This window comes from Caretta caretta, chromosome 19 (assembly GCF_965140235.1).
Source record: "Caretta caretta isolate rCarCar2 chromosome 19, rCarCar1.hap1, whole genome shotgun sequence".
In the NCBI taxonomy this organism is placed as follows: domain Eukaryota; kingdom Metazoa; phylum Chordata; order Testudines; family Cheloniidae; genus Caretta; species Caretta caretta.
The window spans coordinates 10,357,113-10,385,094 of NC_134224.1; the positions used below are offsets into that span (position 1 = coordinate 10,357,113).

Genomic DNA, 27,982 nt, shown 5'->3' on the forward strand with positions numbered 1-27,982 from the left:
TAGCCATTTAAACTCAGTCCCATCCATAGGCTGTTTTCTGGCCTTTGGGACGCAGGTTGGTCAACTCAGTCTTGTTCCCATCAGCCCAGTCTCCACATCACTGAGCCCCCGGCCCCAATGAGCCCTGGAGTCTGAGCTCCCCCGCCACCACTGGCAGAGGTCCCTGCAGGGCACGTGTCTAGGCTGGGTGGGCGTCCTGCCCATGCTGTCCCTGTGTAATGAAGCATCTCCAGGGCTGTCTAAGATTTCAGAGGCATCTGTCACTGGCAGGCCCTGATCTTGCCGCCATGTCTGCACGTTAACGACATGCATTATTCTGAAACGGGCCGCATCAGCTGGACCGTGGGCATGCGAGACACAAGATTTATCGGGCTTCACAGCCCACTGTGAGGGAGGTTGCCTTATTATACTCAGTTTACAGAGAGGTAACTTGGAGTCATTGGCAGCGCTGGGAAGAGAATCCAGGCACCCCCTGCCTGTCCCCTTGGGACTCCCCGAGTTCCAGTTACTGATGAGGTAACGTGAGATTCCTTGGTGCTTTCCTGGGTGAGTGCGCTGATGTAATGTCGTGGGAGGCCAGTCTGTGTAAATCCGAACCTGTTTGCATCACCCCGGGCAGTACTGAGCCTGGAGAGTCCCCACTAACCCCCCATACGCTTTGCCCCCTACTGCCCCTCCTTCCAGCACCTGTGCTGTCCTTGAAGCTGCTCGACCAGCTCTGCCGTCTTCACCCCCTGCAAAGTGCCCGTCCCGCCCCACCTGCCCTGCAGCCACCTTGCTGTTTGCTAGCACCGCCCAGCATGCTGCTCTGTTTGGGGACTGAACGCTCCGCGAGCTGAGAACAAGCTGCGGCTGGGGAATTTCACCGCATGCAACAGAGCATCGTGCTGGAGTGGCGAGATGGGACCGGCTCACTGTCTAGAAGGAGCCATTAGATCGTTTAGTCTAAGCTCCTGTGTATCACAGGCCATAGACCTTCATCTAGCTACCCCTTTACTGAGTCCAATAACTCACATCACCATGGCCTGTGTTGGGCTGGAAGAGGGGCAAGCAGCATGTTACTGGCACTTACAAAGGATGCTAAACTGGGCAACAAATACAAGGACCTAATTATTAGACTTGTGAGCAAGAGACACAGCAAGAGTCAGCTGCACCCTCAAAGGGACTGAGGCTTTGGACTCGCTCACCCAGTGGGGAAGGCAAGCTGCAAAGAGCAATGCCCAGCCAGACCTGGATGTGGGGGTGCAGAACAAGTGAGACATGGGGCTGCCATGCAGCATGGCCTGTGTGGGGCGGCACATGCCGATGCAAAATGCACCAGCGCAAGAAAGGCCTCGTCCCTCTCTGCACCCAGCCATGGTGCGCCTGCACCTGGAACAGAGTTCAGCTCATCACGGGCAAGATACCGATCACCTGGGGCAGAATCAGAGAAGAGCAACAGAAATGACTGGGTGGGTGGGAATCGATTGCTGGAAGAAGACAGCGGGCTGATTTGGTCTGACTCAGCCAAGCCATGGCTAAGTGGAGATAGGAACAAGCCAGTGATTAGCTAGGCTAGCCACCCCCAAAGGGCTGGACCTAAGAATGGAAATACTCTCACCAGGAGAAGCTTCCTCACAGGGCACTGTGTTTAGCCGAGAGTGGAAGAAAGGGCTGGCCTGTGGGAGACCCAGGGTCAGGTTCTGCTTCACCACAAATGTTGTGTGTAACCCTAGACATGTCACTTAATCTCTTTGCACCTCAGTTCACCCTCAGTACACTGGGGATAATAGCACTGCCCTGCCACCCAGGGGGTGTTATGATGCGCTCAGATACTAGGGTGATGGGATTATCAGTAACTAGCAGCCTCTTCTCCCAGGTAAGTGGATGAAGTCCCAGTGCATGGGACATTTAGACGCAGTCTCAGAGTACAGTATATCCTGTTAGCATATCCTCCCTGCGTATAGGGAGTTGACAGAGTCACCTAACTGGAGATTAGTTTAAAATTGGGAGATGGGTAACAGAGTCGAGTCTCTAGCCCTTACAGTTATAAACAAAACCTCCCAGCTGGGAACCCAGTGGAACTGATGCAGCCAGGTCTGCACACACCCCCTACAAATCCTGGGGGGTAGTGTGACCCATTCCGTTCCTCGACAGAGGGTGTTAACTCTGAAACCTACTGATAACACCAATGTCTAGTTTGTTAACTATTTCACTGCACTGCTGGATGTAGAAGCGGAAGTTGGAGCAAAGGCATTTGGGCAGCTTGTTGTTCTTAGTTTGCTTGAGGGTGGAAAGCAGAGGGAGAATGGACAAAGAATTTGACCCCTCCCTGAAAGTTATTTCAGCCCCCACCCAGCATTCCTTGCCCCTTACCAAAAGCCTCACCAGCCTCCTGGGGGGCCAAACAAACACGAATGCCTCCCAGCTCAGCAGCCAAAGCCTCCTGCTCACCCCACTCTTACATGGCAGTTACTCCAAGTCAATAGGGGAGCATGAGGCACAGCCTGGGGGAGGGAACAAAACAGATTGCATCTGATAGCAAGGCACACAAATAACACAAGGGATATAGCCCGGGCAGGACAAGCCAGGGTGGGGGGGTAGGTGCAGGAAAACTGGGGGTGTCACTACTGGATAGTGTAGAGCAAGCACACCACATAGGACATGGGCCTCAACTGTGGGGAATGGGGACCCACCAGTCCAGCCAGGCTACTGGTTCTGTGAGCGCCCTGTGAGCTCCGGGCCTGGGGATAAAGCCCGGACTGGCTGCAGAGATCACGGGCAGGTGATCAAGGAGGGCAAAGTGGGATTTGCTCCAGCTCAGTGCCCCCAAGCTGCTCCTTCGCTGCCATCGGGAACCCTGGGGGGCTCTTGCAGCAATGTCCCCCCGCTCGGTGCCCAGGTGCTAGCCAGCTAAGGACTCGCCTGACTCCGAAGGGTTAATAGGGCGCTGAGGTGGGAGCTGCAGAGCTGGATTTCGACAGAGCCGAAATTACAGTGTTGCTGGGCAGGGTGGGAGGCGATGCTGGCTGCGCTCAGAGCCGGTCTTGCAGCTTTTCCCAGGATGTGCCGCAGGGGCCGGGGCTCAGCAGCAAAGCCGCTAGTAAGCATTTTATGCAGGCGCAGAGTGTGGGACGTTACACAGGCCCCGGACCACCTGGGCCTTTGCTAACACAGCTCTTTGCAGCAAGAGGGTGAGCCTGGGTGGCTGGGACAGAGGAGGAAGACTGGGCACAGAAGCTGAAACGCACCCGCTTTTGGTACTGGCTGCGCATGGGGAGACGTGGGCTCCCAAGCCCGGGGACTCTGGGGCATGACCACCCGCCAGCTCCCTAGGCGACTGTGGGGGAAAGAGGGCACTGGCCTCCTCTGGCAGCCCCCTGGGGAATCCCAGGCCTGCCCCAAATCTCAAGAGAGCCCCAGGGTTGGATGGAACCCTAGACGTCCCCCTCTCCCATCTCCAGAGGGGACTGCATACTGCTGCTTCTTCCCACCCTATGCCGGGGCCAATTCCCACGACACCGGCTGGCGCTCTATGCTGGGTCCAATTCCCACAACAACCCACGCAAAGCAGACCTGGGCAAGAGGTTCATCCAAGCCCCTGTGAAGTGGAACTGCCGAGCCTCACAGAGCAGGGTTGGGCCCCGGCGCTCACGCCTCTAGAGTCCGCGGGGATGTCCGGGTGCAGCTGGGAGTGGAGCCCACCCTGCAGTATGGTGAGACATGAAAGGAGCTTGTGTATGGAACCCCCCCGGCCGTGAAGAAATAAAAGCAAAGCTATCAAACTCATCGCGGGGTGCATGGAGAACAAGTGAGCAAAACGAGCAGAATCACAGCCACACACCCTGCAAAGCCCATAAAGAGGCAGGGACGCACCTGGCACCAGCAGGCAAAGCACCCCAGGGGAGGGAGCTGCTTACACCTCTGGTGCCTGAGTGGGAAGAGCGTTATAACTTACAGCTCGCCCCTGCCACTCCCTTGCAACATGTGACACTGCAAGGTTCCCAGGCTAGGCTGACATGCCCAGTTTGCCCCTCGAGTGTGGATGTGTGTGGGGGGGGCGGGGAGTGCCTGCAACCACCCACCCCACACACAAACCCTCCAGCCTGTTGGGGCTGAACCCCCCACTGGGAACAGTGATGGGCTACAAGCCTGCCTGCAGATCCAGCCTCCCCCAGAGTTCGGGGGGCGTTCAGATTCACACCAGCACATGGGGCTAATTAAGGGGGCTTGTCCCTGCACATACCCCTCCCTGGCGTGGGTGAGCAGAGCTACCCAGAGCTCCTGTCTCTAGTGCAGTAACCCCTGGGTCAACGTCTAAGCCAGAACCCAGTGGGCAGGCAGAGGGCGCTTTTCACAGCTAGTGCTCTGGTTTGGGCCTTTCTAGAGGTGCTCTAGATTAAATGGATTTCAATCTTGATCTGAATTAGCCCCAGAGATCATCTCTGGATCCGGAGCCAAACTGCCAAATTTGTCCCACAAGGATTGGTGGGAGGAAGAGGCAGGCTTCAGTTCGGGCCGCGCCATACTGGAAATAAGCCCAACTAGCAATAAAGTGTAGCTGGTTCTTCTCACTGGGACTGCAGAGATTCCTGGGTTTCTGGAAACTCCAGCCCAAGGAGAAGAGGGGGGGTCTCTGATCCAGAGCCTCCCCCCAGCACCTGTCTGGCTAGGTCAGCGTAGAAGATGCACTTGGGTGTGAGGGCAGATGTCACATGGGCTGCAGCCTGAATCCTAGTCGATATTTAGGGGCCCTGTTGAGGCAACAAGGGATTCTGCCCAACACCCTCTCCCCAAAACTAGAACTGGACAGCCTGGCATTGAGCACTAGCTTAGGCTGCGACCTGAGCAGGCCCGTCCTAGCCACAGCAACATGTGTGCCAGGCTGCAAGACCCAAAAATGCACTCAGGGCTTTTTCAACAAATTGACATTGACATTGCACGTCCATTTGGCCCCGAGCTCACTGCTGACCCTCCAGGGCAGCACAGGGCGCAACCGCTGCCATCGGTCAGTATCAGCCCCATGGTGACCAAGGCGGCGTCAGGGACCAGCTCCTGCCAGAGTGGCTGGGACCAAGGCTGCATCGCAGCTCGATACCCGCATCGGCGGCTCTCGGTCTCAGCCTGACCTGCACCCAGTTCAGCTACAGGAGCTGAGAGCCCCAGACTGCAGCACTGGTAACCCAGCGCTTTCCAAATACTTTGCCTTGATGTCCAACAGATTTGAGGCTAGGTGGCAAGGTGCCATCGACGGAGACCCCCACCCCTTTCATGACCCAGCCCCCTGTATTGTCACAAGGCTAATGGGGCCCTGAAGAAGACCCTGCACTGAGCCAGTTTTATACTGGCAAAAATTGACTGCATGGTACAAGTTCCCCGCCGCCCCAGCCACACACACACACACATCACTCCCTCATGTGACTTTTTCTCTCTCTCTCTCACACACACACACACAGTGGCACACGCAGACAGCGCCCCCTTGTGGAGTGCATGGGTATGCGCACACACACAGCGCCCCCTTGTGGCTCTCTCTCTCACACACACACACCCCCCACCTTGTGGCACCTGGGGAGTAATAAGATGGCATGAAAGCCACAGCCTCCTCCCCCGCAAAAGGAGTGGAATATGCAGCCATTCCAGCCAGGCTGCTAAGATACTAAGATTTGTATAAGACCAGCTGCATCTCCACCGCCCAGCAGGAGCGAAGGGACATGTTGACGCCTGCAGGAGCCTGGAAGAAATGAACAGATTCCCTGCTAGGAATCATCCCCAGATCTTCCTGGCATCAAATCCAGCATTCCTCACCCCACTCAGCAATGCTCCAGGAATGCTGGGCATTGCTTGCAGGTGAGCTCCAGCGCCCAGAACAGGGACCTGCAGGCAGGAAACCGTTCCTGACAGTGAAGCCGAAGGACCTGTGGAGTTGTCTCGCCTTGTGAGAAGGTGGCAGCCCCATCTCTGGGGACACAAAGGGAACAGTGTCGGGGATGAGCCCACCACGAGTCTGCAAGGGAGGTGGACCGTATGGGACCGACCGGCCTTTTCTGTTGTTATTTGAAGCATTTGCCATAGCACCCTGTCACTATCCCGCCTGTTCATGGGGCACATGGGGAGGGGGGGTGTTTCTTCCATACACTGGCTTTATGTGCCTATAGCAGGAGGACTTGGGGGGAACCCCTCAGATTGCACATAGCCACCTCCAGAAACGGTGCATAGACTAGGTCTGCCAGCTCCCCTCCTTCCCAGGGCTGCAAGGGAAAGAGCTTCCCCCGGTCAAGCAGCTGTTCCCCCCGCCCCCGTTTTAGTGCAAAGAGCACATCCAGCAGCAGTTCAGGATCCTGGCCCACCAGGACATGAGGGGGCTGCATTAGCGGAACCCAGAGAAGCTAGCCAGGAGTGCCCCCTGCTGTCTGGCGGCAACAGCTGCAGAGGCAAAGGTGCCAGCGTGAGGCCTCCCAGGCACCATGAGGTGGGGGAGGCTACAGGACATCAGTGCGTGAAGCTGTGGATACGGCCCGCAGGGTCACCTGGCGCTGTATGGGGCACTGATCAGGGCGAGGCCTTGAAACTCCGTATATTAGCCCCAACCCCCCTGCTTCCCAGGAGCGACAGCAAGAATTCCCCCAATCTGGAAGAACACCAACCTGCTGAGCCAACAGGCCCGCATGAGAAGGCAGCTTTGGCTTGGCTTCCTCTTGGGGACTAGCACTCGGCCCCCATCCCGAGCTGAGTCATCCTCGGAGGAAGTTCCAGCCCCTACATCCTCCCCGCTCCCTTGTGAGAGGGGCGCGGATCAATTCCTATTTGTCAGGCAGGGAAAAGGCACTGAGGTGACTTGCCCAAGATCACAGTCAGGGGCTAGCACTTGGGAGTTCCTGGCTCCTAGGCCTGGCCTCTGGCTATGAGACTCCTTCGTCCCCTAGCCAAAGAGCCACCTTCCCAGGTTCTGGGGGTGACATTCACCCAGGACCGGCTCTAGGCACCAGCAAAGCAAGCACGGGCATGGGGCGGCACATTTACAGGGGCAGCATTACGGCCACCCTTTTTTTTCAGAAAAATCCACCAATGTACGGAAAAAAAATAATACATGAAGATCAAAAAAATCTCCACTAGTGCACTAGGCACATGACGTGAAAAATATCGTGTCACGTCGTGACACGGTCACTCATAATGTGAACGTGCATAAATGTGTAAACGTTAACGGTTACTGATTAATTAAATCAGGAATCACGATTACTCGCATGTACTGTGCCACCCTATCGGCGCCATTCGCACCAATTTCCGTGTCGCGTCAGTGCAAGTGGTTATAGGGCTAAAATGCCGGGACAAAAACGAAAACGACTTTCCGGTGCTGCCTACCGGCAACAAAGAGAGAAACGGCAAGAAGAACTGGAAAAACTATCTTGTACTTCAAATAAAGTATTTTTAAAAAGCTGTCAATCAAGGAGAAAGCTCTAAGCAATCAATTGAAAGTGAATATTCATCAACTGATGAAGACCAATCGAACCAAAGATTATCTTTATCAACTGATAAAGATGAACAACAATCCGACCAAAGATTATCTTCGCTAACTGATAAAGACGAACAATCACAATCCATCCAAAGATTTACTCCTTCAGCTGAAGAGTCCAGAAACAAAGAACTGTTATCCAAATCTAAAACTGAAGAACAATTATTGGAAGGTGGAGAGACTGACACAGGATCGGATCCAAGTACATGGCCGACAGTAATTACTGATCCAGTGCTAATGATTATTGTTAAAAAAATGTCCTTCAAAACTAGATCCTACGTTTGAATATCCATTTAATGAGTTGAATCGTCAATTTATGCCATCCAGTATGAAGAAATGATTTTTTCACTCCAAACACTGCTACAGCATTACACATTCTTTTAACATTACCAGTACCAGTGGCTTCTGGTGAGTGCAGTTTCTCAAAACTGAAATTACTAAAAAATTATTTGAGGTCCACCATGTCTCAAAATCGTTTGTCAGGACTCACAATCATTTCGATTGAAAGTACCACTGCAAAAAAAATTTAGATTTCACTGAATTATTAAAAGATGACGCAAGTATAAAAACCAGAAAAATTCACTTCATATAAATTCTTTTAAAGTATGAGAAACTGGGCGCACTGGAAGACACTAACGTTTTTCATTACGGTGTATAGTTGAACCCAAATTGTTTGTAATTGTGATTTTGTTAAAATTAGATAAGTACACTAGTAGGAAATTGTTTTATTTCACTAACTACAAATTCTGTTTTCATTTCTTTTTTAATTTTAAACAGTCAACAAAACAAAACAAAAAAACATTGCAAAGTGCAAATGTACAAAAGCCCAAAAAAAAGGAGAGGGGGGGGCGGCCAAAACATTTTTTGCTTGGGGCGGCAAAAACCCTAGAGCCGGCCCTACACTCACCAGGGTCAAACCAAACTGCTCAGACTAAGGGACATAGATGCCAGCACCTTTCACTCCCCTGCACCCCCCTGCTTCCCCACGGTGCCTGCAGCGAGCAACATGGTGATTTTAACCCAGTCTATAGCAGACCCTGGCTATGTGACCAGTTAGTGCAGAATTGCACCTACTTTAGGGCAGTTGGATGCTGCAGATCAGAAAGTCCTTCAGTCACCCACAGAAGATTGATTGCACCTGCCTGTTTTATGCCTCACTTTACAGGAGCTGGTTTTTAATGAGGAGTCGCATGGTTGAATGGGTGGGTGAGGCCCATCGGTGGGCATTAGGTAGGTGAATGGGGACTGACTCCTACCATCGCCTGTATCAAACGTAACTTTTGTGTTTCACCCAAGCCTCCCCTAATTTCACCCCGGGGGATCTTTCTGGCAGCTCTCCCCACTTTAGGGGTAGCCTAATGCACTCTATTGTCTGCATTCACTGGAAATGTAAGGAGATCCTGTGGTTCCACCGGGATATTCCCATGTGAAGATGCTCTGAATACCTTTCTAGAGGGATCCTGAAATAGACAGCTGTCCATGTTATTTGCCCAGGACTAGAACAGCAGGGCGTGCAAGAGGTCAGGATTGTGATGCACTGGCAAAGTGGTGCGGGGCGCCCAGGACTGGAAAAGCTGGGCAGGGTGTTGAGGGGTGGGAGGGTGTGGACTGAAGGGAATTGGCAGAGAACAGCGGCTGGTGTATTTGCTGTGGGTAGGCTGATGGGGCGAAAGGGTGCAATCCAGGAGGCCACAAGGCCTGGCCTGGAGAGGATGGCCAGGCTATGAGAATTGGGCAGGATTGTGGGAAGAAGCAGTGGTATGCAGCCCCCTCGAGCTGAGCAGAGGGCGTGGCAGCGGTGCTGTGTGCATGGAGCTTGCGAGGAGTGGTACCACAGGAATGGGAAGCATCAGAGCGCTTGCTGCAGTCGCTTTCAGTCCCTGAGTTGCCAGCATCTAGCCCAGGGGCACAAACATCACCATGTAATGCCACATTGCAGGTTTCCTTTCGGCTTGCTTAGTGCTAACAGCATGCTGGGCAGGAGGGGTGTACAGGAAATGACAAGTCCATGAATGACATATAAAGCTGCTGATCTCAGCTGGGACGGGCGGGGTTAATCAGACATTGCCGCAGGGGCTACCCTTTCACACTCAGCTCTGAGCTCTTCAGAGAGACATGGCGCTTGTCTCTCTCGCCATCAGGAGTTGGTCCAATAAAAGATATTACCTCCCCCACCTCGTGTCTCTCATATCCTGGGCGCACACGGCTACAACGCTGCAAACAACCGAGCTGTTCAGGCATTTTCCTGAGGCTCCAGTTACTACAACAAACAGTCCTGACCCATGAGTGCGTCAATCAGCTCTGACGGCCTTGCACTTAAGAGCCCCTTACAGAGAACCTAGTGAGTGAGCTGAAACATGGAGACAGCCTTTGTGGAAGGGGAAGCCTGGCTCTGGTGGGAGTCACTGCGAATGCCTGGCTCTGACTGATAAAAAGCCCAGTGGGTTTTATTTCAGACCAGGCAGAGTCACAATCCCAAAGGAACAGCTTCGATACTAGACGTCTAGATTCTTCTCTGACCCCCATCACCAGTTTGCACGGGCTTCAGATGCAGCCATGAATCTATCCTCACAATCCCCCGGGGAGACAGGGAAGGACAATTAGCCCCTTTTTTTCAGATGGGGAAACTGAGGCAAAGACAGGGTAGAGTGACTTGCCCCAAGGTGTGCGGCAGAACTGGGACTGACTCAAGATCTCCAGTGTCCCAGTGTCTTATTCCCAAGATTCCCAGTGTCTTATTCCCAAAATCTCCAGTGTCTTATTCCCAAGACTACCCCCATTCTCTTTATCTTTGGGATGTACTTGGCCCCCATTTCCACTGTATCTGACTGAGCACCCCACTGTCTGATGTATTTATCCTCACAGCATCCCGGTGAGGCAGGGCACTGCTATTAGTTCCCCATCTGCAACGGGGGGATGAGGCACAGAGAGACTCAGGGCAAGTTCACACTACGGGTGCGCCAGCAGCCTGGCTTGTTTTTCAGCTGCACTGCCGGAGTGGAGACACTGCCAGCAGCAATGGCAGGGGTTTTTCTTCTGCGGTAGGAAATCCTCCTCCCTGAGTGGCAGTAACTATACTGCGGGAAGAATTCTTCTGCTGACGTAGCCGCATCTCCACTGCAGTCGGGTCAGCATAGCTCCAGTGCTCGGGGAGGTGAATTTTCACACCCCTCAGCACTATAATTATGTCGATCTAACTTTTAAGTATAGACCAGGCCTACGTGACTTGCCCAAGGAGTCTGTGGTGGAGCAGGGTCTCCCGAGTGCCAGAATAGCACGCTAACCACTGGGCCACTGTCCCCATTTTGACTAAAAATACCCCTGCAAAACAGACCGTAGAATAAGTCCCAGCCCCTTTCTTCTGCTCACCTTCCACCTTCCCTCCATTCAGACACCAATTGCTTAGACTGCCTCGCTACTGGCTGGGATCGGCTTCTCCACATCCTGCCCTAAACTGATAAGCAGTGTTCCTGCCTGCTCTTACACAGCTCCTATGTTCTGCCCCAGAGGCAGCTGCCTTTCATTGGCAGATAGAAGCAACTTCTACATATAGTAAAGCTCCCTAGCAAAGAATGAAAGACAGCATGTAATTTAGAGAGACAAGGTGGGTGAGGGAATATCTTTGATTGGACCAACTTCTGTTAATGAAAGAGACGAGCTTTTGAGCTACACAGAGCTCTTCTTCAGGTTTCTGAGCTGAAGAAGAGCTCTGTGTAGCTCGAAAGCTCGTCTCTTTCATCATCAGAAGTTGGCCCGGTCAAAGATATTCCCTCACCCACCTTGTCTCTCTCATATCCTGGGACCAACATGGCTACAACACCACTGCAAAAAACATGTAATTTAGTCAGCTCTGCTCCCTGTAAGCAAACTGTTCTGCATTAATTATTGTTTGCAGTGTTGCAGCCATGTAAGTCTGAGGGAATATCTTTCACTTGATGTCACTTGTCTCTCTAAATTAATGACATCATCTTTGTTCCAAATCAGATCTTGTTTCCTTGCCTTCTCCACAACAGCAGAAATCACCAGCTCGGAAAGAGGGATCTTAGTATTAAACCGTAAATTAAGGTGACCAAATAGCAAGTGTAAAATATCAGGACAGGGGATTTGGGGTAATAGGTGCCTATATAAGAAAAAGCCCCCAAAATTGGGACTGTTCCTATAAAACCAGGACATCTGGTCACCCTGCCGTAAATAGCTGGAGGGTGCTATGCAGCAGGAATGGGATCTGGAGCTTCTGGAAGGCCAGACTGCATGCAGGGCAGAGCCTCTAGCCTGAGCAGTCTTTGAAGGTGGCCTTTGTGTGGCTGATGTCAAGGTGGCTGATTGTGGGTCAGTAAAAGGCAGCTCTGGATGGTCCTGGCAGGAAGCAGCCCCAGGCCCAGCTGCAGGAGGCCTATTGTCTCCACCTGTTAACACTACAGGAAAGGGAGGGTGTTATCTCTTTCTGCCCTTCCCCCTTCAATGCTGGGAATGTTTCCCATCCCTCCTCCAACCCAGGCTCTGGCACAGCAAAAGGCCACGACTCATTCTCATAGGTCCAGGATGCTCAGCTGTCATTGTGCCTGAGGGTGGAAGGCGGAAGGAAATTACCCAGGGGGTCTTCTGAGCGGGTGACTGGGGAACAGGAAGGTGGGAGGCCAGGGGACGGGGTTTGGAGCTCAGCTGGACTGGTAGCTGTCACAAAGCCCTCCAAGCCTCTCTTCCTCCCCTCCCAGAAGCAAACCCATCCGGAGGGAGGGAGGCTGCCACTTCTTTCCCATTGGAGGTTGCACTAGAGATTTTAAACACAAGCCACCTCCTACACACAACCTGCTTTGTTGACTCATGACCCCTGTTATACTAATCAACCAATCCACTTTGGTACCCTAAAGACAACATCTCCTTCTGCACTGTGCCCTGGTGCTTTAACATACACAGCCTGCCCTCACTCTCCTATTATAAGGGAACCAGTTGGGCTGAATACAAGCAGCAGCCTGTAGATGAGTGAGGCATGGGGTCCTCACTTTTTCTTTTGCTGTAAAGATTGCCCAGTTCTCTCGTGATTTTAATCAAGGGGTTCTGTGATACTTGGTGTTTTGCAGAAAGCCCCAGCTCCTGGAGCCAGGTGATTCTGTGAGACTCTCAAGCTTTCATTAACAACAGAAGTCTCTTGTCCTCATGGTTGTGGAGAAAGGCTGTGACCATGGCCTGGGTGCAGCCTAAAGCAGTGGTTTTCAAACTTTTTTTCTGGTGACCCAGTTGAAGAAAATTGTTGATGCTCACAACCCAGTGGGGCGGGGGATGAGAGGTTTGGGGTGTGAGAGGGGCTCAGGGCTGGGACAGAGGGTTGGGGTGCAGGGGTGAGGGCTGCAGGGTGGGGCCGGGAATGAGGGGTTCAGAATGTGAGAGGGGGCTTTGGGCTGGGGCAGGGGATTGGGGTGCTGGAGGGGGTCAGGGCTTTGGGCTGGGGATGCAGGATCTGGGGTGGGGCTGGGGATGAGGGGTTTGGGGTGTTGGAAGGGGCTCTGGGTTTGGGGCAAGGGATTGGGCCACAGGGTTGCTAAGGCAGGCTTCGTGCCTGTCCTGGCACCGCAGACTGCGCTGCACCCCAGAAGTAGCCAGCAGCAGGTCCGGCTCCTAGGTGGAGGCACGCAAGCAGCTCTGCGCAGCTCTCAATTGCAGGCACCACCACCCCCAGTTCCCATTGGCTGTGTGGCCAATGGGATTGCAGATCTGTTGCTCGGGGCAGGGGCAGTGCGCAGAGCCCCATGGCCCCCCCCGGCCTAGGAGCCAGACCTGCTGCTGGCTGCTTCCGGGGCGCAGCACGGTGTCGGAACAGGTAGGGATTAGCCTGCCTTAGCAGGGCAGCACCACTGACGAGACTTTTAACGGTCTGGTCGGCAGTGCTGACCATAGCCGCCGTGACCCAGTGTCTTACATTCTGTGACCCCGTACTGGGTCGCGACCCGCAGTTTGAAAACCACTGGCCAAGGCTCAGAGACCAGAAGGCAAAGAAAAAGAACCAATTTTAAAAAAAACCCTCATGATTTTTGAATGCTTGGGCCAGCGATGCTGCCTGCTGTATGAGCACCCCGAACACTAAGGAGCTGCACATCTACAGGAGAGAGCATTTCCTGTGTAGACCTGCCCTAAGGGGATACAGACATCACTGCTGAGGTGGAGCTCAGCCCAAACCCCAGAAACCGCTACACATGTCTGCTGGGTCTGCTGCAGCTGCTCCTCCTTAGAAGGACAAGGGGAAGGTGTGGTCTTAGGATCTAGATCCAGTTCCACTCCCCACTCCCATGTCCTTTTAATGCCAAGCAGCTGCAGCTGGCAGTCAGCCTAGCTCCTTCCCAGCACAGAGCTGGCTGCCATGTTTAGAGGCTCTTGGGGAACTGAACAAAGAGGGAGTTGTGGGACATCCCTGCAGCCTTCAGGTTAAGAATCTGTGATCTACCCTGCTCAGGGTCACCATTATTTCCAGTCACTTTCACTACCTGCTTGCACTAGGCCAGTGCTGTTGTGTTTGGGCAGCCAAACTTGCAGGGGCATGTTTACATTCAAACAGAAAATTGATCTCAATTTAAACATAAAAGTTAATTTCATGGATACACTTCTATTCCCACTGGGAACTGGCTCTGGATACTTGTGTGTGTGTCACACATACACCCCTGTCCTGTGGACTTGCATGTTCTCAGTCACTTTCTTGTGAGATTTGGGACCATGAAGCGTAAAGGAAAAGGAGTTGCGGGGATGGGGAAAGATCTGCAAACTTGATCAATCCTCAGACAGGCTGAAGGTTCAGGTTTGGGTCCGATCTCATTTTATCCCAACTGATTTGCCAGGAAAAGGAGTACTTGTGGCACCTTAGATCACTTTAGAGAAGCTATTACCAGCAGGAGGGGGGGGGGGGGGAAGAAAACCTTTTGTAGTGATAAACACCCATTTTTTCATGGTTTGTGTGTATAAAAACATCTTTTGTATTTTCCACAGTATGCATCCGATGAAGTGAGCTGTAGCTCACGAAAGCTCATGCTCAAATAAATTGGTTAGTCTCTAAGGTGCCACAAGTCCTCCTTTTCTTTTTGTGAATACAGACTAACACGGCTGTTACTCTGAAACCTAATTTGCTAGGGTGCAGCTGAAACAGAAATGACCATCTGGGGCCCCACTGTCATGCATAGACTTGATCATTCAAGAGAAACCTCCCCCTCCCACAGTGGGAGATGATATCTCATTGGGTCCAGATCTCTCCCAAATACCCCTGGTGGGGGAACATGATTGAGTGGCCACTCACAATGAGAGGTCTCCACTGCAGCTCATCCAGAACCCCACCAATCCTTGCCCCACTGTTCTCCCACCCCGTATGGAAGCCTGAGCTCAGCTGAGCTGGTGGCTTTGATCAGCTCGCACTGTGAATGGTGTGAGAGGTTTCTCAGCTCTCTAGTGCAATTCTCAGCACCAGCGTGCTGGAGATTAGGCTATTCTCACCCGGCCCTCAGTGACTTTGAGTCACTCCAGGCAGAAAATCTCACTCCTTGCCCTGTACCAGCTCCCAGTGGCTTGTTAATCTGCATGCCAGAGCATCATCTGTTGTCTCCAGATGAGCCCCAGCAGAGGTTATTTGTCCTGTGAGAATCTGATCTGTTGTTAATTCTCTTCATCCTCTGAAAGGTGGGGGGTGATTAGGCAGAGAGATCCAGGTTTCCTGGGTCCCACATGGAAATGGTGGGGAGAAGAAGAGAGGCAGGAAACATCCCTGGCCCCCATTCAGCCCTGTGGGTGGGAAGGCTGAGAGGCCTTTCAAGCAGTTTCTGTATCCATAATGCACAGCAGACGGGGAGCCAGCAGGCTGACCGGCAGGGAGAAATCAGGCAGGTGCTGCGGGCACACAAGCAGAAGCAATGGATGGGAAGTTCTGCACCACCACATGCTGCTGTGTCTCACTGATTGCTCCTCTGGGTGGCACTGGATGCCATCCAGGCTTGAGGCCAACGGGAACATCTCTCTCACATGGCATCACGCAGCTGATCAGGTGCATCATTTTTTCTCCCACCTACTTCCAAAGCATCAAGTAGTGGCCGCTGTTGGAGGCAAGACACCCAACTCGATGGGTCATTGGCTAGATCCTCTCTTGCAGGCCCCATGTTTGAACATACTAGAGACGGACTCAAGCCAGATGCTTTCAATCTGGATTTGCAACCCCCTTCCTCCATGCTCCACAGTACAGGGGGTGGGGACATGAGGCTTGAGGCTGCTAAGGGGAAATGCAGAAGAGCTTAAAAGGTGGGTGGGACAAATGAACGAATAAAGTCATCTGCAGTGTAAAGAACAGAGATCAGATGGAAAAGACTCACCAGGTCACTGATTGAGGGGAAAGGAATTAGAATCTACTTCCGACAGGGCTCCATTTAGCTGCATGCTAAGTGCATTTTCGTTATGAATTTTGAGACGGACTTAATAAATTCAGCATGACCAAGACCTGGGCTCCTGATTCATTGTTTTCATACGTGCTGCCCTCCCTCTCCAGCCACCATCCCAAGCTGAATATTTGCTAAGACTCCATGACACATGAGCCAACGTCCCGGCCCCCATGTCCAGTACCCTGCAATATTTCACATATGGGTGATGATGGATCACTGCCGCTGTTCAGGCACCTCTTTAACTCCTCGGACGTCATTGCACCCAGTGAGAGCACAAGGCAAGACCAAGCAAAACACAACAGAGGAAACTAAAATTGTAAAGGCACTGGGCTGGGAGCCAGGAGATGAGAGTTCAATTCTTGTCTTTGCCATATACTCCCTGTGTGATGCTGAACAAGTCACTTATGCTCAGATTTTCAACGATGCTTTAAGGGATTTGGACACTCAGGTATCCAAATCCTCTAGGCAGGTTTTAAAATGTCAGCCTTAATCTCTCTTGGCTTCAGTTGCCCATCTGTAAAAATGGGGTAATAATCATGTTTGGGTCCCCAGGCAATTTCCCTGCTTGCTATCTCTTTACCCTGGCCCTGCAGGCTGCAAAGCAAAGTTTGGAAGGAAGCTGGCATTTCCTCACTGCCTGGTTCTCCTGACAGGACCCACCACGTATTACAAAAACTTCACACTCTGATGGAAGAAACGTTAGGCACAAAGCAAAACTAAATGGCTGCCAATATCCTGAAACAGAATCCATCCATCTAACCCTCCACAGTGTGGACCCTGCATCATCATCTCACTTCTCCAGAGGCTCAAGCTACTTAAGTGTTAAAAATCCCAGCTCCCCAGCCCAAGGGCAAACACACACATTTCACTGGCCTGCAGAAAAGCCAGCATGCCAGCTCTGTGCCTGCAAACAGAGCAGACAGAGGAAAAATCCCCCAGAGTCCTCAAAAAGATTAGAATAGGGCCATCCTAGGAGAGCAATCCCATCTCATTCCTACGCACTAACCATGTCTCAGTCAGACATGGGCCTGATCCCACATTCTGGAGCTTTGGGCAAGACCAGTCACATCCAAGCTTCATAACTTGGGTGTTTCTATAAAGGGAAACCCAAATTCAAACACTCTCCAACTCTGCTTTGGATCCAAATACGGCTGCTCTGGCCCATCTCTGCAATTCACTTTGCAGAGCCCTTGGAGACAGTGAGGGCTCAGGGAACATTGCTCAACAGCAGGCCGTATAAAATCAACTGCGTTCGAGTTACAATGCCAGCAAGCAGCTGAGTTCCCCATGTCTGCGCCTGCTGGTGCTCCAGACAAACTTGATAGGGAGAACATTTTACGTCCCAACGGGTGTGGTCTAGTGGTTAGAGCCAGAGGGTGGGAGCCAAGAGAGCTGAATTCTGTTCCTAATGTGCTGTGTGATCACTGTGCCTCAGTTTCCCCATCTGGATGATACTATATTTATCATATACTATCCCCCACAGGGATACTGTGAGGATAAATACATTGCTTGTGAGATGCTCAGGTACTCCAGAGATGGGGGCCATCTACGTGCCTAGGCAGAGGGTATTTACCGATCTCACAGTGGGGTTGTGACGCTTCGTTAGGTTAATATTTCTGCAAGTATTATTTATTATTCTTATTGTGATAGTGCCTAGGAGCCCCACTCATGGACCAAAGCTCCATTGTCCTGAGCGCTGCACAGACACCGAACAACAAGACAGACCCCGCCCCGAGAGCTGACCATCTATGTTGTGAGCTTCGTTACTTTGAAAACACAAAGGGCTACAGAAGTAGAAGTATCCTTTTCTCTGCAGAGCAATCCAGGCACCAGGGCCTCAGCCCCACTGCAATAAGGAGGTGGGGTGCACTTGGGGTGTTTGGGTTACAAGTACCGGGGCCCTAGCTGGTCACTGGTGTCTAGCAACAACTTTATATCTCCAGGCAAGGCCTTCTCCAGACTAGTCACACATGCAAAGTGGGATTTTAACGCTTTTACTCAGCACTAATGTCGGGCCCCTTGTGCGTTTAGTCAAGCAACTAGACCTGAGCCAAGCCTTTGTGTGGGTGTGCACTGGGACTGAAGCATGTGCTCTGCTGAATCGGGGCCTTAAACATGATTGTTACTGCCATCGGAGCAGGGAAAGGCAGTGATTCCCCCCCCCTTAACTTGCTCTAAGCACTCAGTCACTGCCCGGCTGGGGCAAGCAGCATTTCGCCCCTTGCTATATTTTTCTGTGGCAATTTGCTACATATATTTGCCAATGTGATATTGAGACTTTTGCACAGTTTTGTCCTTCCTCCCCACCCTCCAGGGATTTCACAGGGGAAAGGGAGATGCTGGGGCAGAGGGGGGCAGGTGAGGGAAGGGTGGAAGGGGCTACAGCATTCCCCACCTCTCAAAGCTAATAGTTTCCTCGCTTGACGACTCCCTCGGATGGTTTGTTAGAAGGACTGCCTTTTCCTGGACGAAAGATGCTCAGCAGTCAATGGCAGTGCAATCTCTTCCCCTGACCCCTGAACCTGGGGAAGCAGTGGGTCCAGGGACAGGATGGATTTGACAGAACCCATCTCCAGAGCAGGGAGATAGATTGGGTTTCCCACTGAGTTTCACATAGACATGAAAGCTTCTCCCCCTCCAGATGGGAGGAGAGCATAGTGACCAGCCATACCTCCCGCTCCCTCCCCAGGCTGGCCAATCACCTCCTCATCTCTCTGGGAGGGGGCACCAGCTAGCTCTTTTTAGCCAATGAGAAAGGAATCCCCCCCCCCCCCCCAGCCTCCACAAGTCCTGCTGAGGGGGGCGGGGAGGAGAGGTTTAAAATCCCAGAAGTATCTCCATCCCCTCCCCAGTGAGTCCCAATGACAAGCAGGTCTGGGCCTGATGCTAGGTGCTGGGCTCCAGGGCTTTGCGGTGGGATTCCCAGAGGGAGGCAGAGAGGAAGCCAGACACCATGAGCTCGGTCCCCAGCCACCAGTGGCTGGACCATGTCTTCAGTGCGGTGGAGAGTGAGTTGGAAATGGGCCCTGAGAAAGAGGATGTCTCGGAGAGGGAGATCAAGGTGGTGCTGGAGGAGAAAGAGCTGTGGATGAACTTTAAGGAGCTCACCAATGAGATGATAGTCACCAAAACTGGCCGGTGAGTGCAAAGAATTCTCTCTACCCCTCCTCTGAGCTGTCTGGAGGTAGCCTCTCCTTCCACCCCTCTATCTACCTCCCTTAAGTATCTTTAAGATGCCCATCACCAGTGCCTCCAGGCACCAGATACATACATTTACCCAACTGATCCACCAGGACCCTGTTCTCCTCCTAGGCCCCCTTTACGCTGCTCTTGTCTCCAGGAAGGTGCCACTGGTTGTTTTCTGGCTCTGAGCTCCTTGTGGCATGATCACCAGACATGGGGGGCTGGGAGGGGAGGCCTCTCCCCCTCACCATTGGGGGTAGGGGCCAAGGTCTAGGAAGCACCCTTATTTTGAATCCGTAGGGTTTTAGCGGAGTTGCATAGCTACATTTGTCTGATTCGTACAAATTCCCCATCAGGGGCTTTGCTTTACCTGGGCTGTAAATAGCACAGAGTCTTTGTGCTGGCCCTCTGCACAAGGATGAATTTCACCTGAGCGATACGGAGACCGAGAGCTGCTGCAGAGAAGATGGCTCTGATAGATTCCGTTGCTGGGACAGTTATGTAGGCAGGTGGCGAGGACTCAGAATTTACAAACTGGGGTGTTCCCCCCGGCCCCACCATCCAAGAATGATCAAGGAAAACGGTAACAGGCTGATCACTTTGATCTGATGGGAGGTGAATTAAAAATGGTCAGTAGTTTCCCCTCCCAGTTACGGGAATGGGAGAGACTAGTCTGTCTGGTTTGAAAAGGAAGAAAACTGATGGCAAATAGATCAGTTTATATTAAAATGAAAACGAAGGTACTGCCCCTACTTACTCTGAAACTAGCAGTTACCAGGAAGGTTTAACAGCCGTGTTAGTCTGTATTCGCAAAAAGAAAAGGAGGACTTGTGGCACCTTAGAGACTAACCAATTTATTTGAGCATAAGCTTTCGTGAGCTACAGCTCACTTCATGGGATGTATACTGTGGAAAGTGTAGAAGATCTTTTTATACACACGAAGCATGAAAAAAATACCTCCCCCCACTCCACTCTCCTGCTGGTAATAGCTTATCTAAAGTGATCACTCTCCTTACAATGACAGGTTTCAGAGTAACAGCCGTGTTAGTCTGTATTCGCAAAAAGAAAAGAATTATAACATTCATAAACCAGTTGGAGAACACTTCAATCTCTCTGGTCACGCGATTACAGACATGAAAGTTGCGATATTACAACAAAAAAACTTCAAATCCAGACTCCAGCGAGAAACTGTTGAATTGGAATTCATTTGCAAATTGGATACAATTAACTTAGGCTTGAATAGAGACTGGGAGTGGCTAAGTCATTATGCAAGGTAATCTATTTCCCCTTGTTTTTTTCTACCCCCCCCCCCCTCAGACATTCTTGTTAAACCCTGGATTTGTGCTGGAAATGGCCCATCTTGATTATCATATGCATTGTAAGGAGAGTGGTCACTTTAGATGAGCTATTACCAGCAGGAGAGTGGAGTGGGGGCAGCAGGTGAGTGGGTTTGTGTGGGGGGGGGGGGTGGGGGGGGTGAGAAAACCTGCATTTGTGCTGGAAATGGCCCAACTTGATTATCATACACATTGTAAGGAGAAAGAAAAGGAGGACTTGTGGCACCTTGGAGACTGGCCAGTTTATTTGAGCATAAGCTTTCGTGGGCTACAGCTCACTTTGTAGCTCACGAAAGCTTATGCTCAAGTGGATTGGTTGGTCTCTGGGGTGCCACAAGTCCTCCTTTTCTTTTTGCGAATACAGACTAACACGGCTGCTACTCTGAAACCTGAAATGCCACTGTGGGGAGAAGTTCTGTGATACAGGTGAAGGGTTAAGAAATACACTTGTTAAGGTGGCAGGAGAGAGACCAGCGCTGTAATGAAACCTGTGGCAGAAGTGGGTTTGCAATGACAGCTGAGAGGAGCGAAGCAGCCAATAAAGGTGAAGCAAACAACTAAACATCTCCTCCTCCTATCCCCTGCGTAGGAGAATGTTCCCAGTGCTGAAGGTCGGCATCTCGGGCCTGGACCCCAATTCCATGTACTCTATCCTCCTGGACTTTGTGGCTGCAGATGGGAACCGCTGGAAGTATGTCAACGGGGAGTGGATTCCTAGCGGCAAGCCTGAGCCCCAGAGCCCGGGCTGCGTCTACATCCATCCCAAATCCCCAAATTTTGGGGCTCACTGGATGAAAGCCACCGTCACCTTCAGCAAAGTCAAGCTCTCCAACAAGATGAATGGAGGGGGGCAGGTAACTCTGGAAGGGGCTCACAGTAGGGTGAGGGGATAGCCAATCTTACAGCCCTCGGGAGAGCTCTAAGATACTTGCCCAAGACAGCAAGTTAAGTTTCTATTTCCCTTATTCCATGGAAACTATTGGGGCAGCAGCATTCGCTTGTGCAGTCATTCTCCAGGGCTTCCAGTGGACAAGCTGGATTTCAGTTAGTGGCCCAAAGATGCCACTAGTTTGTCCTGAGCAAATACATACTCAAAAAGCTCACTGAGCACAGTGCAGGAGCCTAGATTAGAGAAAACTTATCGAGCAAGTAGCCATGTGGTTACACCAGGCCCTATCATATTACATTATCCATGCACCTGCAGGACAGAGTGAAGGAGACACTGCAGGCATGGGATGCATGTCTCTGGCCTGCATACTGACTGCTTTTCTGGCACCCTGAAAGATCAGGTCCTCAGATGATGAAGCTGAGCCTGAAGGCCACTGTTTAGTGTGTTTGTTCTGTCCCTCAGATCATGCTGAACTCCCTCCACAAGTATGAGCCCCGCGTCCACATCGTGAAGGTCGGGGGGCCTCAGAAAGCAATCAGCAGCTTTGCTTTCCCGGAGACCCAGTTTATTGCCGTCACTGCCTATCAGAACGAGGAGGTAAGTCGAATAATTATTTCCTGCAGATAAGAGTGCGCTAGGGGGTTTTATCATGAAAGGCACAGCACTGTAGATCAGAGGCATGTGGACCACTTCCCCTGCAACCATTCCACCTCTGAGATGGAACGAGGCAGCTTTTTAACAGCACAACATTTCAAGACAAAGTGAAGAACGTATCCAACTGGAACCCTTCCAATACTTTCCAGCACAATGAACTGTTTCATTTCAATGTCCCCGTTCTGTTCCCACCATCACCTGTCTCCGAGGGCATGCCCTCCTCCCTTGGGCAGATCCAATACACTGTATGTCACTTGGAATCCACTTCCCTTTATGGTGTGTATATCATAAAGCCTCTCCCCCCACCATGCAGAGACTTGATTCACAGAGCAGGGCCTGGGAGAGATCAAACTTCTGTTTGTCTCTTACGCTTACGCGCTGCTCCCCAAGCCAACGGGAGCGTTCGCACTGACAGCGATGGCAACAGGGTCAAGCCTGCAGAACAGAGAACAATCCCTCACACCTGGGAGATCGGGGAAAGTAAAGTGCTAACCCTAGGCCTGGACGCTGCTGGAAACAAAGGAACTTTAGGTCTCTGCTAGTGAAAGCCAGCTCTGGAAACAACTTCTGTATCTCTGAAAGAAAAGGAGTACTTGTGGCACCTTAAAGACTAACAGCTGAAGACCACATAAGAATTAGAGCCAAATCCAGCCCTGATTTCAATGGTATTCCCTGGGATGTAAGGCTGGGTGAAATTTGGCTCTTAATGCAATACCCTGCTCTGCCTTCCCTGGGGAAAAAATGCTGCTTCTCTTCCGTTCTTAGTTTAAAATGGCTAGTGAGGAAGTGTTGTCTAAGGTAGAGCCTGGGGCAAGAAACCTGAGAGTTCTAATCCTGGCTCTGACACTTGGCAAGTCCCCTCCTCTATGCGTTTCAGCATCGCCACTTGTAGAAAACAGAACAGCTCTGAATCTCGGGGTGAGGGGACGGCGGGGGGGATGACAACACTATTTTGTTAACAGCTTCAATATGAGAAGCTGTTAGACAAGTGCTTATTAAAAAATAAAAACCACTAGCAGGCATGTACCACTCATGAGCAATCCTACAACGAACATGTAAATAAAAGGGAGGAAAGTTAGAACGATTCCCATTTCATGCTTCCAAGGAGTGAAGACAAGTGGATTTTAGGAATTCATGAGAAGCACCTTGATATGATCCAACATAGAAACAACAAAAGGGCCAAATTCTATTGTTATACAAATGTAGAGCCATTGTAACTTGCTTAATGTCAGAGTTAATTGCAATTTGATACCAGTGTGCCAGAGTAAGATTTGGCGGGGTGGGGAGGGATGTTGGAGACATGAAGAAGGGTCAGGAGTGGCTGAAGGTTTATATTTAAAAAAGCTGAACTGCAACCGTCTTCTGTCATTTCAGATCACTGCCTTGAAAATTAAACATAATCCTTTTGCAAAAGCCTTCCTGGATGCCAAGGAGAGGTGAGTGGTGGCTGAGGGAGACTGAGGTCAGCTTGCATGAATCATTAACAGTGCTTTGCCCCTCTTGCGCTCCTTTCATCTAAGTGTGTTTATAAAAGGGAATGAATTAATCTTCACAACACCCTTGTGAGCAACTGTCTCCATTTTACAGATAGGAAAACTGAAGCCCAGGAAAAAAACTCACTCAAAACCACACCAGTACCTCAGTGGCAGAGCCCAGAGATCCCACCTCACTTCCCCGCTCTAACCACTCTGCTCCCCCTAAAGCAGCTGGGAGTCAGGATGGCAACTGGCTGTATGGCACTGCTTAAAGGGATCCTGTAAATGAACACTATTTAATGAATGCCTGACATTGGTTAACTGGAGACTTTATTCCCTCTCTATATTCTCCATGTAGGTGCGAGTCCAAAGACGTTCTGGACCCCAGCAACGAAGCTCATCAGTCTGGCTATTCACAGCGTGAGACTTCCTCTTTTCTGACTGATCTCTGGGACACTAGGACATGAACACACAAAAGGCCCAATCCTGAAGAGCACTGAGGCCTAGATCCCCCCAAGGGTATTTAGATTCCTAACTCATTTCAATAGATGTTAGGAGTCTAAAAACCTTTGAGGAGCAGGGCCTGAGTGCCTCAACTCCCCCTGGAGTCAGTGAGTGCTCAGGACATTCACAGGACCAGACCCTACCAGCATTTACAACACTTTCAAACTGGAGTCTCAGGTTCCTTAGCCCCTCACTGCTGCACTGGAAACAGGTTCAGGTGGGGGATGAAGAGTCCATGGTTTGTATGATCTCCAAATGGAGCCAACAGGACCTCGCATTGTTGAGATGTGAAATTCTCTCAGGCTCCGATTCCCAATGCTGACCTATAACAGGTATCTGATTTGGTGTCCGTCTCTTGCAACAAGCCTAAAAGTTAGAGACCACCATTTAAAATCCCACCAGCGTCGTTTCTGGACATTCTAGAGACTATGGGTAGCATATTCAAAAGCAGCGAAGTGACCTCGGCTCCCAAGTCCAATTGAAAACCAATTAGACTCTGGCTACTACATGACTTAGGAACTTCTGAAAATGCGCCCCTTGTTTCCATGGTTTTGTATTTCTGATATTGCTCGTTTCCAGCCCAGCTCTGTGCCATGCCTTTGGACAGATCTCTGACAGGGATGCTAGCTGCCTAAAGAGCCTTGAGTTACCTTTGACTGTTTTCCTTTCGCAGTTGGGGGTTGGTTTCTGCCAGGCACCAGCTCTTTTTGTTCCTCTCCTGCCCAGTCTGCGTTCTCAGGCAGTCCTGGCCTCTCGTCTGGCCACAGCTCATACTGCGAGACACACTCCAGCCTGCGGAACCAGAGGGCCTCCCCTTATCCGAACCCATACAGCCAGATCAACGCCTCACCGAGTAAGGACACCCCAACCACATTCATCTTCCCTACTCTGGACTGGCCCAAGACTTGGGCTGCCTGTGAAGTTAACTGCAGGACTCAATGCAGAGAGCGGGGCAGGGGAAAGAGAATGGGCCTTTAAACAGATGGAGCACATTATTAAATTGTTCCCTTAGGGGCGGCTTTTCAGAGGTGCTGAGCCACAACAGCTCTGACTGACTTCAGCTGGAGTTGTGGGTGCTTAGCACCCGCTGGAAATCAGACCCTCATTGCCCAGCAGAGGCATCACCACAGCTGCCTTCACCCTTGGATACCCTCAGGGTAGAAAGGCCCATCTCCACCGGTGAGTGAGCACCCAGGCCTGCTCCTCTCTGGGTAAGGGGGGGCCTGCTGCATGGAGTCCTGTCCAGTGCGGGTGCACAACTAGAGCTGGCTGCCAAACAATGCAAAACAGAATCGGGCCGCTACTTGACAATCACTTCTATGCTCCACCCAGAGACAGCTGGATTTCAGTATTGGGGGAAGTCTTTCTATATAGCATTTGTAAAGGGCGTAGACAAAAATCTCATTTAATCTCAGTCTGTGGTACTGATCTGGCATCTATTACTGTAGCATTTGAGCACAAATGGGGAACTGAGGTACAGAGAGGCTAAGTGACTTGCCAAAGGTCTCACAGGAAGTCTGTGGCAGAGCAGGGAATTTAACCCAAGTCTCCCGATTCCCAGGCTACTGCTCTAATCACTAGTCCAGGGGTTCTTAAAATGGGGGTTGTGACCCCTCAGAGGGTCACTAGGTTATTATGTGGGGGTTTGCGAGCTGTCAGCTTCCACCCCCAAACCCCACTTTGCCTCCAGCATTTATAATAGTGTTAAATTAAAAAGTGTTTTTAATTTATGGAGGTGAGTGGGGGGGGGGGTCGCATTCATAGGCTTGCTGCGTGAAAGGAGTCACCAATACAAAAGTTTGAGAACCACTGCACCAGGCGATCCTTCCTTTCTTTATTATTGTGTGTCACCATTTGCTCTACGTCCAAATAATCTATTTTTGCTTTAGCTAATTATGTAGATAACTCCACGGGCCTCTCCATGGTGCCTGCCCCTGACAGCTGGCCTGGCCGGAGTCTCTCCAGCTCTATGGGGGTTCTACCCGGCACTTCCTCTACCACAAGGTATGGCACAGACTTGGATCCTTTCTTCAAAGAGGGAGAGCGCTTTTATTCCTAGACTAAAGAATTAAGGAAGCTAAGTGGGGTTAATGTCCAGTGGTAGCTGGTTTCACACCCTGATTTTAACCACATGGAGAGGGAACATGGTGTCTCAGTTTAGTCCTTAGCTGAACTTTACCTGCATCAGGACACTGAGCACATTGTCCTCTCTATATGTTTAGGGTTAGAATGAGCCTGACAGCTCAGAGCGGAGGAGCTTTGGCAGTGCCCAGGGGATGGCAATGACTGAGGAAAGCAGGTACTCAGGAGATATCGGCTGAGGTTTACTGATAGGTGTAAGAGGGCTCACGACTGGAGTAGCATGGACCGGTGCAGGTAGAGGGGGCAGCAATGCAGAAATTGAGGGTGTAAATCAAGCACAGCTGTGTCTGCAGGGGTAGATTTGCGCAGCATTTAGGGGAGTGAACACCAGGTGAATGGAGAATCAAGACAGCAGGTAGGCTGCAAGCTAAACTCTTAGCCTGTTGCTAAAGAGGTACAATTTTTTTTCTCCCCACCTAGAATTTGCTTTGTAGGGAAGGACAAAGGCAGGAGGTGAAGCTCCCTACTCTCCCCTGCCAAAGATGTGAGGAGGGAGTTTTGCAGGAGGGGCACCCCTCACCCTGAAGGGGGCTTGTCTCCTCTACAAGAGCTACCTCATCAAGGGCCTAGTGAAAATGTGTAGCGCAGAGGGACCCTACCCATGTTATATTTATGCCATAAGACTTGGGCATGTCTCCAGAGGGGTTACATGACCTAGTTACAACACAGTTATGTTCTGCCCACATTGCAAATTTTAACCAGTCTCCTGATAAGACTGTGGTGCAGTTACAGATGGGCTGTAAGTGCATTCATAAGCCTTAGTCTCATCCCGTTTCCTCACAGCTGAATGACTGTGCATGGAGGAGTATATCAGAATAAGGACGCCAAGGAGAGGAAAGACCAGCTGCACTACTGGAAGTGAGTGAGATAAGCCATGATGGTAACTCTCTTTTCACCTTACAGTCAATATCCCAGCCTGTGGTCCGTCACCAGCAACTCTATCAGTCCTGCTCCTCAGTCCAGCTCCAACCCCCAGTTCCTGAGAGGATCTTCGGTCTCTTATAGCAGCTTGGCCTCTGCTATATCAGCCCCCTCCACATCCCCAGTCTACAACAATGCTCTGGCAGAGGTGCCCTCGAGTGATGGTCAGTGTGACTCCGCTATCCCCCGTCTGGCATCCACTTGGGCAACAGTCACTCAGACTTACTGACACTGAGAAGCTGCCCTCTTCCATCTGCAAAAACAACTGGAAAGAAGCTGGCAGAGGGCAAAGAAAGGGGCAGCTGCACAATGGTGTGAACCTCTCTACTCTCACAGAACATAGCTGATTGCATAATCCTACAAGATGAGAACATGTCTAAGAACCTCCACTGTTTAAAGGCTGTGGCATAAGATGGAAGACAGACTCTTATAGAGCAACCAGAGGATGATACAGGTGGTAATCTGTGCTCAGCAGCACTAGGGCATATCTCCAAGGAGAGATTTAGCTTTCTAAACTATGGGGGTAAAGCTAAGAAGAAAGATGCAACCTGTCCGACTCTCAGGATGGTGGAGCAAATGAATGCTGTCTTGTAGAGCGCATGTCCCAGCATAACAAATGTCCAGCCAGTCAGCATGTTATCACTTGCACATAGGAGACCCAAATAAAGGAAATAAGATCTTCAAATGTATGGACCAAGATCTTGAAAAGCTGTGTATTATTTATAGAACTTCACTTGTAAATAAACCTTTCTGAAAACTAAGTGTTGTTTGCCTTTTGCTGAAGATTGAAACCCTCCAAGAGTTCTTACAGATTTAAGTGCTGATAAGGGGGTTTGGAGCAGGTATAAATTTTTGGAATAAGGCATCCTGGCTGTAAGAAATCACGCTCTCAATTTACCATCTTCCTGCTCCTCCCTTATGGAAGTTGATCTCAGATACCAAGACTGTGCTTCCTCCAAATTAAGCAGCCGACCGCATGTGTT

At 51.0% G+C, this 27,982-nt stretch overlaps 2 protein-coding genes across 3 annotated transcripts in view; both read left to right on the forward strand.

The window, feature by feature from the left end:
• The window catches only part of ZDHHC18 (zDHHC palmitoyltransferase 18), a 51,729-nt gene extending 33,832 nt beyond the window's left edge, over positions 1-17,897 (forward strand). The window contains exon 8 of one of the 2 annotated variants that reach the window (XR_012665471.1): positions 17,545-17,634. Coding sequence is in view for 1 of the 2 variants with exons in the window: in XM_075121245.1 (XP_074977346.1) it covers positions 17,545-17,799 (255 nt within the window). In the remaining variant the exon portion in view is untranslated. Of the gene's footprint in view, positions 1-17,544 lie in introns of both variants that reach the window. The other variant, XM_075121245.1, reaches the window with a different exon arrangement.
• A 950-nt stretch (positions 17,898-18,847) lies between these two features.
• LOC125624826 (T-box transcription factor T-A) lies at positions 18,848-27,760 on the forward strand. Its single transcript, XM_048826084.2, has 8 exons — positions 18,848-19,032; positions 21,004-21,268; positions 21,766-21,900; positions 23,332-23,393; positions 23,791-23,852; positions 24,610-24,789; positions 25,826-25,940; positions 26,982-27,760. The coding sequence occupies exons 1-8, from the start codon at positions 18,848-18,850 to the stop codon at positions 27,226-27,228; spliced, it is 1,251 nt and encodes a 416-aa protein (XP_048682041.1). The 3' UTR covers positions 27,229-27,760.
• The last annotated feature ends 222 nt before the right edge of the window (positions 27,761-27,982 follow it).